Raw genomic sequence first — 18,135 nt, forward strand, 5'->3', positions numbered from 1 at the left:
ATTTGGGGGACCTTATGGGATGCCAGGAATCAAACCCAGTTTGCCTCAAAGGAAGGTAGTTACACCCTTTACTATCACTGTGGATTCTATTGGGCCTTCTTAGAAACACAAAGACATATCACCATACACATGCTTTCTAATAGTAGTTAACATATGAATAAAAGAAAAAAAAACAGCTGAAGACTTTTATAAAAAAAGTTTTATTTTTAAACAAGTCTATAAAAGTAAAAATCGCATAAAAAAATACCGATCACTCTGACATATTCTGGGTAAATGATGGGTAAAAAATAGCTTATGGCTGGAGTGGAGTTCGGAAGTTCTGTGTATCTGAGGGCATCTTGAAGGCAGAAATCCAACCAGATCCCAACACTAGCCTTATCACTATCTGTAAACAACAATTTCAAGTAGTATTTAGCACTCAGTACTACCACAAAACTGAAACAATCATTTTCCATAGCACGTTACTATAAAATGTTCTTAGATATGAACAGATTAAGGGCTCTTTATACCATCACTTTTAATACTTGAGAAATGTGATTTTAAAAATGATTTTAATAGAAATGATTTCTGCTTTATGCTGGGGAATCTGTTTAAATGAGAATCTAGCATTTTATAAGTTTTAGTCTATTTTAATTTTTTGGTAAAGCAGAATTTAATTGTCTTTTTTTCTAGGTACCATAGGAAACTTTTCACTGAGGCTGTCGAAAGGTTCAACACCTCAGTTTTAACTTTTCTGTAGGTGCACAGTATGATGATGACTCTAAAATTGCACAGGGTTGTGTGTTATTTCTGACAAAAGGAACACGCAGTTCTTAGGAATTGTCAGGTCCAATAACCTAATAAAGTGGTCTAAGCAATTACTATGGAAGACCATTAAAAAATAAAATACAATTTAAAATACTTGATTTTAGAGGAATATAAAAATAACCTTAATAACTCAGCAATAAAGAAAGGCAGAGAAAAGTTAAGTATTCCAACAAGACTGCCTGGTTATAACAACTTTCTAAAAGCAAGTCCTTTTACAAGCTAAAAAACCCATAATAACATAATTTTATCATGAGGTTTGAAACCAAGAGTAGCACTTCCTCAGCTAATTAGAATTCTGGGAAAAGGTACATTAGAGATTTATGTGTGTTAGAGATCCTTATACCTGACATAAAAAATTGTCTCTTAGGCTTTCAAATGTTTTACCAATTTCTTAAAAAAAATTATTTTTTGGCTTTTAATTTGGGTTTTAAGGTGCTATTTCCATTAATCAAATTTCCCATCTAAAGGCAAAGTTGAGATACATAATATTCTAGCCCCAGAAAAACTTGCTTTATTTAGCTGCTACTGTCCTAGGATTCTGTTCAACTCAAGACAAACAGCTTATTATTCTTCCAACTTACGTTTCATAAAAAGATAGTGACAGATTAAATACAAGAAACGTAAGTTAACAGAGGCTAGAAAGATGATTGCCTGATAATCTGTAAACTCGATTCGAAATAGATTAAATAAGAAGGGCACTTGAAAGAGGTGGCTCAAAATTTGTTCTTTAAGCAATCTTAAAGTTACAGGTTTGCTCTCCTAAAACTTCACAAGGCCTAGCATTTAGGCTTTTAAAGGCTGAGCAGTGACAGCTCTTAACAGTCATTTAAAACAGACTATATATCATAGTTTTCTCTTAAAGGGTTTTTCAAATATACTTGGAGGGTGAAGGCATAGGGAAAAATCAAGGATAAAAATAGTTGAGTGCTCCAGCAAATGGGCTTCCTGCCTGTTTCCCTGTTCCAAAGAAGATACATCATCCAGGAATAAATACTTCATAGACAATTGGGCTTTTGAATTGACAGCCGACATTTGATGCCCCACATCTCCTGATTCTTAGTGTCGCTAATGGTTGGCCTGGCAATGGTGGAGAAATAGGAGCCATTAATCTGGAGATGAGGAAGGGCTTCCTTTAACAGTTGAAGGGTACCATCCGGCACGATTCCAAAAACTTGTAGTGTTTTTAGAGTAGGAATTTCTCCAAGTTCACTGGAAAAGAAGAGAAACTTTCAGAGAAACATCTATAGAAACTGTTCCAGTAGGGTTACATGACCTAATTTTTATAATTTGTATCCCAGTCTGTAAAATGCAAACTGAACAGACAACCTAAGTTGCAAACAGTGATGAGGTAAATCAACCCAGAAGGCATAAGCGATACATAGCTTGGGCAATGTGGCCTTGAGAACATAAGTGCACACTATGCAACAGTTGGATTTGGAGGGGGAAGTACCACACTCAGTGGTACTCAAGGGTTACTCATGGATTGTGCTCAGAAATCACTCCTGCCAGGTTCCGGGGATCTTATGGGATGCTGGGAATTGAACCTGTGTCTTTTGGCTGTGTACAAGGCAAACACACCCTACCTGTGTGCTATTACTCCAGCCCTAACAGTTGGATTTTTAACAATCTAAAAATCCATTGTTTCTGAAGGGAGGTCTCTTCAGAAATGCTGGGAAACCCAATCCTGGGGAATCCTGAGAGTATGGGCCTGAAGGCTTGTGCTCACAGTGTTGGGGAAACTAGGCCAACATCAGGGGGCCACAGAGAGCCAGGATCAAACTGTACTATGCATTAGTTTCTTAAAGGCTCTTCCTTTCTTCCTTGTTATCAGTCCTGAAGGGTGTGACTGTGCTGGAAGCAGCAATAAGCTGGAAGACTATGTACAGTTAAAGGATATGGAGTTGGGCCCGGAGAGATAGCACAGCGGCGTTTGCCTTGCGAGCAGCCGATCCAGGACCAAAGGTGGTTGGTTTGAATTCCAGTGTCCCATATGGTCCCCCGAGCCTGCCAGGAGCTATTTCTGAGCAGACAGCCAGCAGTAACCCCTGAGCAACACCGGGTGTGGCCAAAAAACAAAACAAAACAAAACAAAACAAAAAAAAATATGGAGTTGGCATTCATTTGAAATTCATCTTCTGTTTGAAAGATGATATTGGCATGCTGAATACTTTATTATTATGGTCAGTAGCCAACAATCCAGTATATACAGGCCTTCACTAAGGTATTTCAGATATGGGTGGTTTACATATAGTTAGTTGGGTACAGGAGCAATGAAGAGTGACCATCACATCTTTATAGACGGTGAGAGACACCTAACTTCTCTACATAACAGTGTCCAACTGTTTGGTTTATTTTTCCCTGTCACATGAGCCTGACCCGCTTAGGTATTTCATCTGAGGTGAAATACAACATGGTCAATAGTGGAACAGGGGGACACACACAAAAATAGGCTACCTACTCCCTAAAGCAAATACATTTTAGTAATTGATTTTTTTCTTCTTAACCACTTCTGTATGCTTAGAAATTCATCTCTCTGATCTGTATTTGCTCCAAGTTGGGACACATAGTACAAAGTCTCAGGAAAGGCAATATTTAGATTGGAATTTCAACAAAAATCCCATTATAGATCAATGAAGAGATAGGTGTTTGACAGCAGGGTTTTCACTTTTCACTTTGTGATCCCAGTTTCACCCAATTTTCCCCCCTAATTTTTGTTTTAACACTGATTTACCACATTGTTCATAGTACAGTTATGTCAAGCATTGACTGTTCAAAAACAAATCCTACCATTAGGTTCACCAAAGGTTTAACATGACCCTTTGTACAAGGTATAAAAATTAGGTGTATGAACCAAATATTTAAAACAATTCCCACCTTTAGTTCTGCTTGAGGACCACATTCCCTTATAACTTAGAGAAGAGAAGCAGCCTCTAGTTTCATGTTTCTAGTACTTAATTAAGCAAACTCTTCTGGAGTGGGACGACAGAGTTTAACACTGGGGCACATTCCTGACATGTAGAGGACTCCAAGTTCGAGGACCTCTAGAACCACATGGTTCCCTTAGCACTGCTTGTAATAGCTATGGTGGACCCAGACCATTGCATAAAACCCACCTTAAAAAAAAACAAGAACGAAACAAAACTTCCTTATAGAAGTTAACACCTTATCTGCTATCTTTCCCCCTTCCAATCTATTCCCTATACCAAGGCCAAAGCATCTTCCTAAAACCTAGCTCACATTAGCCAGTTCCTGATGTCAAAGACACTGATGCTTCCACAACTCAGTTCATCAACCTTAGACCCTCCCTATGCTCAAAACACAATCCTAGTGTTTTGAGCTTCCAAATAGATTTATTCTACATGCAACAAAGTGTCTGAAAAACCAAGGATATTAGCTGAAGACAAGCTGTAAGGTAATTTAGAAAAATACTACCCAAATAAATGAAATATGCCTGCTAGTCATAAAGGGTCATCAGAACTAGCGATCGTATGAGACCAAAAACTCAGAAAATAATCAACTGGAGGTGTCCTTTAAGGCTACTAATATCTGGAATAAGTAATTAAAAGGAAATAACAAAAACAAAAACAACACCCAGCTCTTTAATTTTCCATCATTTAAGATGATAGCGATCACATCCAATTTTAAAGCCCTCTTAAAAGAAATGTGAGCAGACGTGAACTCTAATAACCAAGAGATAATTGGTTAATAATAATCCAGGGATATCCAAAGAGTCAATGTACATCATTCTGCAACAGGCAGCACTGAGAAGAGGGAGCAAGGAAAGGAGGCTTGACAGTAGAAGAAATGCCAGCATTTCTTGAGAAAGGCCTTGGGAAGAAATTAATCTCCCCCAGGAAGACTCAAGATGTCATGTGCAGAGAGTGTAAGCTGGATGACACAGGTACAGGGACAGTCCCCAAAAGGAAAGACCACTACATTTTTTTTTTTGGGTCACATCTGGCGGTGCTCAAGAGTTACTTCTGGCTCTGTGTTCAGAAGTCTCTCAGCAGTCACTCCTTCTTGGACTTGGGGGACCATATGGGATGCCAGGATTCAAACCGGGGTCCGTTCTGTGTTGTCTGTGAGCTACTGCTGTGCTATCGCTCCGGCCCCAAACACTACATCTTTAAATGTGGGTTGGGGGCCACAAAATGGTAGTGCCCAGGTGCCACCCCCAGCTCTGTTCTTAGGGATGAAGCCTAGGCCTGCCTACAAAGCATGCATATTAGCCCCATGAGCTATTTCCCTAAAATTTTAAGCAGGCGCCAGACAGATAGCACAGTGGGTATATCGTTTGCTAGCACAAGACCCACCTGGGTTTGATTGATATCTGGTGTCCCTGATGATCCTTGTATCTCTCTTCTCCATACTTCTCCCTGACACTACCTTGCTATTTCTCCCACCACCATCATTCACCCCCCTTACATTAAAATGCAAGCTTTACCCACGTCAGAATAAAGCAGTGAGAGTTAACAGTAGGTGTGTGACTTCAGGTCTGTGTCCAAAAACCATCAAGGCTTTATTCTAAGCAAGCATCTTTGTTTTCAAGATAATAACAGGAAGACCTAGAGACTAAAAGCCTTGCCCTAACTTCTGCTTTTGACAAAGTATTTGTCTCTGCTTTGCTTCAAGTTCTCTAGAGTCAAAGAATAAACTTAGGACACATTATCTTGAGAAAAGATACTAAAAAGGAAAGATAGTTGAATTCCCTAGTGGGCTTCATATGCAAAGATCCAGAAGCCCAGAGGATAAGGAAAGGAAAGAATGATGATAGAGAAACATTTTGGGGCAAATTCGAGACGTTCCTTGGAGTTCTAGAAACTAGAAATCTGAAGAGCAAGAAGCTCTCCTAAGAGTCCATGTAGAAGATGAACTTAGGTCTCTACTTCTAAGCACCACAGAAAGCAACATTTTTTCCAAATGAAAAACTCAGGTCCTAATTTACAAGATGAATTTAAGTGAGTGATTAAACCTACAATTGCTAGATTGCATAATTCCATTGGCGGGTTCCATAAACTAAATGATCTGAGTTATTAATTATCTGAGTTATTATTAATTATCTGAGTAAATTCTTGAACCTAACTTATAGTTATTTTGAACTAGCCACTGCTACACAGTTTCTGTTGCCTTTTTCCTACCTTCTTGAGAAGGAACCAGAGCTAAGCACTATGATTGGGACAGAGAGTTACATTGGCCAGGAAAATAGCCTCCGCAGGGACTTATTGGCTGGAAAAACAAGAAAGGCGCAGACCAAAACCAAATTGGAGATGTCTGGATGTTTTCATAAATCTGCCAGGTATTTGACATGAGGAAAAATTTTCCAGCACTATTGGATGAGAGACAGGAAAACCTTAAGAAAATTAAGCTTTGTTTTTTGTTTTTTTTTAGGGGGAGTGAGGGGATATATCTGGCAGTGCTGAGGGATCATTCCTAGAAAACCTTATGTTACACTAGAGAACTGTGATTAGCGGGTGCATGGCAAAGGTCTTAGTTCCTGTACTATCTTTCCAGTCCTAGAAAATATAGCTACTATTCCCAGAATGACTTGGGCACAGCCTAAAATAAAGCAGGATCTTAGCACTCTCCCACAACCCTATGGAAGTTGGTAGATTGGTATAAAAGGTTGGTCCTCTCACTTGCTACCAGAGATGAGATCATAGTGTATTGGTCCAGGTGACCAAGGATGATCCAGCTCAGTCACCAAGAAAGCTTCCAGCAAATCATTTCATTTTCTGGGTAACCTCAATCATTCCTCCATTCAGAGAGTAAGAAACTCACAACACTCGTTCCTTCTCTCTTCCGTCTTCTCTGATCTTCATCCAGTCACCATCAGGCATGACTAGAGGACAATGGTACTTTTCTTTCTAAGCCCAGAGTTAGGTCATTTAAACCAATTGGAGTTGAGAAAAATTCTGGAGAAAACCCCCCCCACTCTGATCAGCCTCTTCAATCCTAGTCCGAGGTCTCTGCAGGGGCAGGCTGTGTTCTACTTCTACCAATCTGCAGCAGACACTGACATGATATACTAGTCAGGCCTCCTCACAGCCCAGAGATAAATGTTGAGTGCACACATCAGTGCCAACACTGTCAGATGCTATTTCTTTGCTAGGTATTTTAAAAGGTATCAGACCTGTAGAGCAAAAATTTAAATTGGTTTTTCTTTTTCTTTCTTTCTTTTTTTTTTTTTGTTTTTGGACCACACCCAGTAGTAGTAGTGTTCAGGGGTTACTCTTGGCTCAGCACTCAGGAATCATTCCTGGCAGGCTTGAGGGACCTTATAGGAGGGATCGAATCGGGGTTTGCAAGGCAAATGCCTTATCTACTGTATCACTGCTCTGGGCTTAATTGGTTTTTCTATTTAGTTCTGCTCTTCAGTAGCCATATGGTGTTATCTAATAATGATATTTAAATTTGAAATATAGACTGCCAATAATGACTGATTTTAAGGGCCAGATCAATAGTATAACAGATACGCTATTTCTCTTGATCCTTCCTTTCTATCAGCTTTAAGAAACCAAAATACTTACAGTAAAGTTTCAGGTATTATATCATAGCACCGGCTGAGCGACAGGTGTTGGAGGTAGTTAAGACGGTAAAATTCCTCAAAGCAGTCATTCTTTATCAAGACACTGTCACTGCAAAAGAGCAGAGGACAAGGTTCAAGACACTTCACCCCAGAGAAGACAGTAACCGCCTACTGCTGACATCCTCAGTTCAGCCATCTCCATTCCTAACTCATTTCAATGAGCAGTCAGGATCACCCAATCACTCATTAAAACAAATAGACAAAAACTGAACATACCTTAAGTCTAGGTGGACAAGACTGGGGCATCTTCCAACTAAGGTAGAGACATCTGGAAAAAAAATAGTTACCATTAAATGAAGAGTAAGAAGAGAACAGCAGCTAGAAATACTACTATGTTTCACATGTGCCATTCCAAGTTCAGATGAAGGTAGTGAGAGGCCTACACTATTAGAGAAAACAAAATCAGCAGCGTGGCACATAGGATTGTTCACCCATGGAAAGTCAGAGAAGCACATTAGTTTTAATGGGGAAGAGCAATAGAACTGTGTAAAATGGCTTGATACCAACAACCTATCAAAGACATTTATATGACCAATAACTGATAAAAGGAAAAGGATCTCATTCACAACAGGAAAAAAAACAGCACTATATGTAAAAAAAAAAAAACCCTACCTATCATTTAATATCAAGTATAATTTAAAAATGAGATATCATTTAATATATTTTAGTAGAATTTAATATCAAAGAGAGAAATCATGGGATATTAAAAATTACAACTGATAACAAAATCAGAAAGATTTCACACAGCTGTCCATCTCAAGGCCATTCTAACTGCTGGTCCTCAGTTCTGGAACATTTTCTCCCATGTACTCTATGGAGGTCCACTTCTTCACTTGTTCCACTCTCCACTCAACTGTCACCTCCCTTCTGGTTCCGTGTCACTCCATGATCTTTTGCTCCTCTCAGGAAGTATGACAACTGGTTTCTCATTGGCTTCCTTCTCTAAGATGTTCCCAGCTTCCCAAGTGTGACCCTGTCTTTTCCACTTCAGGTCATACTCCTCCCCTTTAAGGGCTTTATGCCTGGTTCAATAAATTTACTCGAGTGACTCAATGGAAAACATACACCAAGAAATTTTGAGTGATCCAGTGACACACCAGTCAGCCAACCAACTGGCTATCAAGAAAATCCCATCATTTATGACAATCTGACACCAACTCTCCACCCAACCCTGGCTAGTGCCCTTCCAGCTGTCCTAGGGTGGGAAGGGTCAAAAATCAGTAGCTAGTGCCAAATTCTTCTATTCCATGCAACACACAACTGGAGACCAACTCCAGCTTAAGGAATCTTAGAAACCCATGTCTTGAGGTGGTCACGTATAGAGGAGGCACAATGCCTAACAAGAGAAGCCAAGTTCAAATCTAAGACCCTCATGAGAAGTCATTCAGTGCTTGTGCTCTCAATTCTAAGAGCATCTTCAGTGTTGCCCTGCAAGAGTGCAAGACATAACAGTAATGCCCAGCCATGACTGAATTCTCACCATGTGCTGAGAATTCAATGCTCTTCGTTTCTAACAGGTGGATTTCAATGAGTTTCTATTTTATCCAGGAGAAAATCAAGCAATAAGAGATTGACAAGCTGGGGCTGGTGAAATAGTATAGTAGGTAAGGGCTCCTACCTCGCATCGCAACTGACCCAGGTTCGATTCCCAGCATCCCACATGGTACCCCAATTCCTGTGTGCAGAGCCAGGAGTGTCCCCCCACAACCAAAAATACAGCAAAACAAAAAAAAAAGGCCTGCCCAAAAATAACCCATTAAGTGGCAAAGCTGTTCCCTGAACCCAGAGAGAGAGCCCAGTCCTAATCTACAAGCCTAAAGAAATAGAAAGGCTCATCCACAGAATGATTAGCATGTGCCCTTGTCAAAGGCTCTAGAGTCAAAATCACCGATGGCCAGCACTGAGCTCCTCAAGAAAACACTTTCATCTTACCTTCTGTGCCTGTTCTTGCCAGCAGGCATGGAGGCTTTTAGGACCAACTGTGCTTGCCAACATGCCATCAATAGACTATCTGTTTTCAGAGGAACAAAGGAAAAGTGTTCTAAGCCTAACCTTGGGAAAAAAAATTAAGAGCATTTTTGCCCACAGAGAGTGTCGCCACTATTCTGAAACACCAGTTCATTTCAGAACAAGCTCTATAGAGAAGCAGGAAGGAAAGGTCAACAGGGCCCCATCTGCTTCTCTCCAGAGGAGAAGGTTAACTGGCAGATGCTGCTGGTTGGGAGAAGGCTATCTGGTGAGACGATACCCAAAACCTGAGAACTGCAGAGAATCAGTGACTTTTCAGAAACTCCAGCCGGTATTTGTCTTTGTCCAAAGTTGTTGATAAAAATAGGAAGACTGGAAGTAATTCTCAACATCCATCTTTCAAGGAAATCATTTGAAAAATTATGATGTCACTACAAAGTGATTCCTTATCTATTTGCTGAAAATGCATAGAGTCGCTGAAAACGGATTTTCTGAAGATTAAAAAGCACCCTCAAACTTGAAACTGTTAGACCCTAAGTGCTGAGGCCGATGCTCTGTGAAGGGGCCCCTTAAGTAATAAATCCTATCACAAAGTATTCTATAAACTATGTCCCACATTAGGGGCTGAAGAGATAGCACAGCAGTAGGGCATTTGCCTTGCATGCAGCTGATCCAGGACAGACAGTAGTTTGAATCTTAGCATCTCATATGGTCCCCCGAGCCTGCCAGGAGCGATTTCTGAGCACAAAGCCAGGAATAACCCTTGAGCACCACCAGGTGTGACCCTAATCAAACAAACAAACAAAAACAAAAACAAAAAACTATGTCCCACCATTAAAAAAATACTATTATGGGAAATAAGCTGTCAAGTTGTTGATGAGAGAACTGATGATTTGTTTTATCTCTGTGTTTTTCCCATACTTTATTTTTGAGAAAAGTTCAATGTTTTTGTTGGAAAATAGGCCTTTGGACTAAGGGTGAACAAAAATTTCAAACATGGTCCCACATAAGAATGGAACTCTGATACTGATAATATGCATTAAACCCATCCCCGTTTTTAAGGGCGTGGAGTGGTTCTATTTCAATAAAACTTTATTATACAAATAGTTATTAGCCCATTCAGTAGCCCTGGATAGAATCATACTATCATTTACCTGTCTTTCAGTCCAGAGCCAAGATTCCAACTCAAAATCTTGTCTGCATGAGATCATTCTTTAAAAAAAATAAATGTATAGTAGAGTTACTATCATGTTACGTTTCAGGTAAGCACCATTCTAAAGCATCAAAGCATCTATTTACATTCAGGTTCACCAAAGGCTAATTCTTTCCCTCAGAGTTTCCATCCCTGGGAGTCCATTTCCCTTCTTGCCCCCTTCTTATATAGAGATATCTCACCAGAGCACACAGCCACGTCCTGGAGAAGTGATGTTCAAATGCTACTGAAGTTCTAAAAAGATACATTCTGTAAAAGCTTGAAACACATCTATTTCATAAAATTAAGCACTACAATGAACAAAACACACACACACACAACACATACACACAACACAAAGAATATTCTGTAAAAGCTTGAAACACATCTTTCATAAAATTAAATACAATGAACACACACACACACACACACACACACACACACACACACACACACACACACACAGAGCTATCTGCATGAGATTAGATCGAAGTATGGAGCTCAGTTAATGAGGTTTAGGACCTGGACTGAGATGGCAAAGGGAGCCTCTTGCAAAGATTCTGCCACCCCTGCAAATACTTGTCTGAATGCATTAAGAGTTTCTCAATCTTCACAAATCAAAACAACAATGAGATATTACTTCACACCAATGAGATCAGCACACATCAAAAAGAAGAGAAAGAGAGCCAGACAGATAAAGTCCAGAGGTTAAGGTGCTTGTCTTGCATGAAGCTGAGTCTGGTTCAATCCCCAGCACTACAAATGATTCCCTGAGCACTGCTTTGAAATGAGCCCTGAACACAAGAGTTGGGAGTAAGCCCTGAGCACAACCAGATTATGACCCCAAAATTCAAATCTTAACCCCCTTTCCCACACACACAACTGAAATAAAGAAGAGAAATAACCAGTGCTGGCAAGGTTGAATGGGATAAAGGGACCCTCACTGGCTATTGGTGGTCATGTTGCCTGTGGGGAACAATCTGGATGTTTCTCAAAAAATTAAAAACTGAGTTTTTCCACTTCTTGGCATCTACTGTAAGAGTCCAAAAACACTAATAAAGAGACGTTTGCACTCCCATGCTCATTGCAGCATTATCACAATAACCAAGATCTAAAAACCATCCCAGTGCCTGAGAACAGATGAGTGGGTAAAGAAAACCGTGGTACATCTACACAATGGAAGATGACTCAGCTACAAGAAAAGAGGAAATCTTGCAATTCATGAAACCAGAGGATATCATGCTGAGAGAAGTCAGGCAGAGGGAGAGGGAGAAATTATAGAAGCTCATGTATATAATATAAAAATATACAGTAATGAAAACAACTGGCCGATGGCTCAGACCACCCTACCTACCAAGGTGGTGGGTGGAGTGGAGGTTTCAAGGTTGCTGAGGACATTGTGTGTGGTGTGTGTGGTGTGTGTGTTTGTGTGTGTGTTAAGGGGGGAAGAGGCACATATTATGCATGAAAGCTTTTTATTAACACTATTGTCATGTACTTAAATAAAAACTGGAAAGAAAAATAGGAAAATACGATGCCAAGCAACATTGAGGGGGGGCATGGAAAGAATTGAGGAGTTTCTCAATAATGGGCAAAAATGGCTGAGGCTTGTAGAACAGGTGTGATAGCGCACTGCCCTTGATTTCTGTGGCCTTGTGCTCACTGTTCTCTCAGACCCCAAAACAAACCTAAGGTGTTCAGGCTCAGTACAATAGCCAGCTTGGATCTGTGGGTGGTGTTTTGCCATTCTAAGCACTGTTTCTGAGAATTCCTACCTCTGCACACTAGAAGCCAGTAGTACCCCACCCAGCTGAGACTATTCAAGCCTCTGCAGAGGTTGCCAAATATTTGTTCCTTGGCCTGCAATACTTCCCCCTAGTGAAGAAACCCTGCATCATACTCAGCGATGGCTGAAGGGACCTGTGTTCTCATTGGGTCAAGAGCGAGCACATGGGGACTGAGTGATAGCACAGCTAGAAGGGAGGGCATTTGCGTTGGATGCAGCTAACCTGGGCTCAATCACTGAGCATCCCATATGGTCCCCCGAGGCTGCCAGGAGAGATTTCTGAGCGCATAACCGGGAGTAACCCCTGAGTACTGGGTATAGCCCCCAAACAAACACAAAACAAACAAATAAAGAGTAAGTAGATGGCTGGGAAGATAAGACAGCAGGTAGAGTGCTTGTTGTGCAAATGGCAGGCCCTAGTTTGATTTGTGGCACCCTCTGTGGATTTCCTGAATCCTGGTAAGAGAAAGCCTTAAGCACCACCTGGTATAATCCAAAAAGCAAAAATAAGTGAAAGAAATAAGAGTGGCTTGTTTCCACCTTTAAAGGGGGATTCAAATAGTAATGCCAGCCCGCACACTGGCTGCTCTTCACCTAACCCTGCCAATGAGTACTGACTCAGTTGGAGAGCTGGAATGAGGGAGTCTCAGGGAGGGGTAAGGGGTGTTAGGAGAGACTTGTGTCGAACCCACAACTGCTGCCGTGGTGGAGGAGCTGGTGGCCCATAGATCTTACCTGATTTCTGAAGATTCTTCCGGTAACCACTAAGGTTCAGCTGGGTGATGGTCTCAGAAACATGCCCCACGGCCACTTGCACGTGTTTCTCCGTGAAGTCAAAACACCAGGAGAGGTTCAGCTCGTCCAATCTGTATGGGGATGGGAGAGTAAAGAATGCATGAAGCCTGGGGCTCGGAGAGATAGCACAGCGGCGTTTGCCTTGCAAGCAGCCGATCCAGGACCAAAGATGGTTGGTTCGAACCCCGGTGTCCCATATGGTCCCCTGTGCCTGCCAGGGGCTATTGCTGAGCAGACAGCCAGGAGTAACCCTTGAGCACTGCCGGGTGTAGCCCAAAAAACAAACAAACAAAAACAAAACAAAACAAAAAAACAAAGAATGCATGAAGTCAACATACTGTAGTCTGCAGCTGCAAAGATAAGGCAAAGCCAAAGCTCCCTTCGCCTTTGACAGCCAGACCTCCACTTCCCTCCAAACTGCCCTACCAGATGTGCCCTTAACAGGTGCCAGGGGATCTGTGCCCAGGTCTTGGTGGACACTGCCCTCTGGTGGAATTGGAGAGGAGCGCTCCTCTTTCCTCGGGACTGCTCCAACCTCATTCCAGGACTGGAGGTGGAAATTCTAGCCTCCCTGTTCTTTCTCAACCAACCAGACTGACTGCTCATCTGAGATGTTTTTAAAAGCTGATGAATTCTGCCAGAGATTCATAATCATGAGCCATGGACATTGTGTGCCACACAGTATTTCACGAAGCCCTTTTCACCATATTCTGCCTCTCTCCTTCCAGTGGGTGAGGGTGAGATTCAGAGACACCATATAGAAACGAAACTACTTCCTGTTCCTCACATACCTGAACAGTGCAGCGCTTCATATTTTCTCTTCTAACAACGTTCTTATCTAAAGATAACCTTCTGCCAGCACATTGATAAAACATAAATACAGTGCTCTAGCAAAGACTGAGGCAATTAAAGAGAGCACACACACACACTATTGCGTATTCTGTGAACCATACCCTCCTCTCACTATCTGTAACTTGCCTTATGTGGATGCTGATTTCACAATATAAAAGAATTTTTTTTTTTGGTTTTTGGGCCACACCCGGTAACGCTCAGGGGTTACTCCTGGCTATGTGCTCAGAAGTTGCTCCTGGCTTGGGGGACCATATGGGACACCGGGGGATCGAACCGCGGTCCGTCCAAGGTTAGCGCAGGCAAGGCAGGCACCTTACCTTTAGCGCCACCGCCCGGCCCAAAAGAATTTTTTTTTAAATGTTTTAAATGGATTCACCAAACTTACGGTTTTAATCAAAAACTGTTGGTTAGGTCTAGAGAAATCAATTACAGAGGGAAAAACATCCCAACTATATAAGCTGGGAATATATTAGTTTCAATCATGCTTACTGTGGATAAACACTATTTCTCTATCTTTCTTGCTTTGACCATTCTTGAAAAAGGATTAACTGTATAAGTACCTATTGCAAACTTGATTGATTTGGCTTCTGGGTTTTAATAGAGTTTGGAGGGAAAAGGATACTGTATTATCCAAATGAAGAGCTTATTAGAAAGTTTGAAGAAAGCGCTTAGCATGTTAAAAACAAGTAAAGGGGTCAGGGAGATAATCCAGGGTAAGGAGCTTGCCTTGCATGCAGCCAAACTGGGTTTGATTCAGAGCACCATATATGCTCCCCCAAACAATGCCAGGAGTAACTCCCTGAGCACCACAAGATATGAGCTCCCGCCCCCCCCTCCCCAAACCAAACCCAAATCAACCAAACAATAGCTTTTACAAATGTTCCCAATTCTATACCAGCCACACAGCTGAAAGCTGGCAATCTCGGGAGGAGAGGATGGACCGAGCCCCTGCCCTGCCAAAGCCACACTTGCTGCATCCATCACCCATAATCGCACTTTGTCTATGGCCCTTGCTTCACCTACAACCACCTCTACAATTCTCTGCAGAGACACCAATCTGACCAAACTCCGGGTATATCAGATCACCAGGGCTTTTTTGGGTGAGTGGGGGCACCATCCCCCACTGCATTCTCCTACTTCCGGGGGCCTGGCAGCTGAAAACATACCACACAAAAGTCACAGTATCACAGATAGTGCTCTGAATTCTTGGACAACTTCATTTGTTTGATGCTGTCATCCCCATAGGCACACACTAATTTAGATGCCAATGTGTAGCTAAGGTCACCGGATACTCGGAAACAAATGAAATAACAGAATGGTTAGCTAACAACAGAGCTTACTAAACTTTCTGCCAACGTCTTAATGACCTCATTGGAGGTACAATAATTTTCATAAATTTTAATTTTTCTTCCTTTTTATTTTCTATTCTTTTAAAATAACTCTGCTCTCACAAATATGGGAGCAAATGTATTGGGCCACTACATCAAGAAGGTGAAGCATTTTCTTTAAATAAAGTAAAAAAAATGTACCCAATTCTATTATGATGGAGGAATAACTACACATTTGAAGCAACATGCTATAATCAAATTGCAAAACTTCCATACTTGCAGCAGCTGCTTAGCAAGGTCTTCAAGGCCAACTCAGAGAATCCAGAACACCCTGAAAGGTTGAGCCGCAACAAGTTCGAATTCTGTGCAAGGATACTGAAAAAAGAAAAACGGCCAAGGGAAAGAAATCAAAGACACTGAGTTGCTGTACGACTTCCTGCAGAAAACATGAAGTAGTTAGTTCATGTTCATGTTAGTTGGTGTGTCAGAATTGAGGTTAAGCTCACATATCATGGGAGGATGCACAGTGGAGTGATTTGCCTCCACTTGATTATCTGGGAAATGGCAAAAGGGGTCTACCTTCTTGCCAGCAGGTTCAAATAAAGCACCCACTGTAAATGAGAGCTGAGCACAGGGCCCGGCATGCTGAGAAACGGCCCCAAATTCTGCTGCGGGTGGCAGTCACCTTACTTTCACCTGGTACACCCTGGCTTGCCCTCCTATCTCCCCTCCCCAAGACTTTGGGCTGGCTAACTGGGAGATGCAGAGCAAGAGTTCTGGCATGTGAGCAACAACTCCACTGCCAGGTGCAAATCTCATTTCTGCCACCTATGGGTGAAATAAGGAAAACAGATTTAATCAAAGAACCAAATGAGAGCAAATCCCTTTAAAGTTGGCACAGAGTAAGTGCTCAATAAATGTCACCTCTCATTATTACAATCCCCAACCCCAAATCATCTCCCTCTCAATTCTGTCACCACGACTCCAATTCCAGGCCCAAGCAGTTTCTAAGGCCTGAAGCGTCCCAAATGAGAGCACCCGACCTTGGGTAGAAGCTCTCCATCCTACCACTTGGAAAGCTCCTACATAAATATTTTCAGTGCTTAGCGGAAGACTCACTTCCTCTGAGATGGCTGCCCTCCCTACTGTAATTACAGCCACTGACTGCCACACCATCACCAGCACAGAGCAGGGTGCTGTCATTAGTGGTTCCACCCACAAACTGCACCTGTCTTCATCTTTGTTTGTTTAAGCCCCAGCATAAGGCTGGCCTCCAGATAGCCAATAAACTTCTGTTGCCTAGATGAGTCCTGGAGAGGTCTTCAGGAGTTAAAATACTTGCAGTGGCTGTTTGCTGGGACCATCTCGTAAGGACAGAAGGCACCCCAGCTAGTCAGGAAACAGGAATGAGATAATGGAATGTTGCCTGGGTTCAGGGAGATGATCCAAGTAGTAGAGCAGAGGCAAGCCCTGACTTGATACCCAGCACCACGGACCTCCCACCCCCTAGTATCCCTGAGTGTGCTCTGGTGACCTCTAAACATGAAACCACTAAGCTCTGGGGTGAACTAGTGAACAAACAGGCATGTGGTGGGGTGTAACCAGGCTGCCACTCACTTGATCACAGGGTCCGAGAGCTGCAGGCCTTCCAGGCTCAGATTCTGCAGTTTGAAGCACTGAGACAGAAGACCCAGGAGGGCGGACACCTCAATGATGGAGTTCGACAGGTCCATGTGCTGCACCCGGAAAGGGCTGAACCCAGAAGAGAGGAAAACGGGGCTCCATAAGGGGCCAAGACAGGTGTGTCCTGATCGGATCATCTCCCTAGACATTTGACCCCTCTCAAACATGCCAGCAGTCCTTCCCAGGAGCAGCTGTGCTTTGGTTCTTAAGTTATGACTAAGCAAAGAGCCTTCTCTACCACCCTCATTGATTTTTAGATACAAAAGAACTTCTGTTCCATGCTACTGCCAAATGCAGGACCCTCCGAAAATGGAACCAGTGGGGGCCTCACAGGAATGAGCTAGATGTGGATGTCCAGAAGACAAAGCCCATGAGGCATACACACGATACATGGGGGTTGGGGGGGGGAGAGGGGCAAGTCAGGCACACCAATAGGGACCACACAAAACAGCAGCCACAATGTACTAAGCAGGCTGAGTCAGATGTGAGGGATGCTCTCAGGGAGGGGCCAGAGGAGATTTGGACTGAACAGGAGGAGGAAACTGTGTAGCAAACTCTTAGCTTCGGCCCTCCGTACAACATTTTGTGGTCCTGCCCTAGAGGAATATTTTTTGTTTTGTTTTGTTTTAGTTGTTTGGTTCACACCCCCCAATGTTCAAGGCTTACTACTGACTTTGCACTCAAGGATCACCCCGACTTTGCCTCCTGCAGCCCCCAGGGAAATTGAGTTTGAGACCTCTGGAAGGGAAGAGAAGGGGAAGTGTGGGTGGGCAGACATAGCTGGTCAAGGGCAACTGGCCTGAGTTGCTACAGACACAGTTTACACCTGCTTGTGCTTTTGGTGCTTTTGTCACAAAAGTAGCACTTACCTTTGGCTTAAAATGCATAGAACTTGTTCCAAACACCCTGCCCACTCCCTTGCTGGTACCTCTCAAAGGCTGTTGGCTGTGAATAAGGCCCCACCCAGATAGAAGGCACATCTGAGTTCTGGGTTCTAAAGGCATGGGGCATGAGATTAGGGTTTCCTACATGTCCAGTGCCCCCAGCATCCTCTTCTGCACCTAAGTCCCCAACCCTTCCTTTCTCTGGGTTAGCTTTGTTATTTCCTCCCAGTGGCATCTGGATATCTTGACTTCAT

General features: G+C 42.5%; 1 protein-coding gene across 1 annotated transcript in view; it reads right to left on the reverse strand.

Annotated features, from left to right (window-relative positions):
* Positions 1 to 1,111: 1,111 nt before the first annotated feature.
* SKP2 (S-phase kinase associated protein 2) overlaps positions 1,112 to 18,135 on the reverse strand; it is a 30,078-nt gene continuing 13,054 nt past the window's right edge. Inside the window, exons 4-9 of the mRNA XM_049769037.1 lie at positions 16,932 to 17,066; positions 15,591 to 15,689; positions 13,075 to 13,205; positions 7,610 to 7,661; positions 7,335 to 7,442; positions 1,112 to 2,016 (exon numbers count right to left, since the gene is read on the reverse strand). Coding sequence (XP_049624994.1) covers positions 1,803 to 2,016; positions 7,335 to 7,442; positions 7,610 to 7,661; positions 13,075 to 13,205; positions 15,591 to 15,689; positions 16,932 to 17,066 — 739 coding nt within the window. The 3' untranslated portion in view covers positions 1,112 to 1,802. The remainder of the gene's footprint in view (positions 2,017 to 7,334; positions 7,443 to 7,609; positions 7,662 to 13,074; positions 13,206 to 15,590; positions 15,690 to 16,931; positions 17,067 to 18,135) is intronic.

The sequence above is a fragment of the Suncus etruscus genome, chromosome 2, assembly GCF_024139225.1.
Source record: "Suncus etruscus isolate mSunEtr1 chromosome 2, mSunEtr1.pri.cur, whole genome shotgun sequence".
In the NCBI taxonomy this organism is placed as follows: Eukaryota; Metazoa; Chordata; class Mammalia; order Eulipotyphla; family Soricidae; genus Suncus; species Suncus etruscus.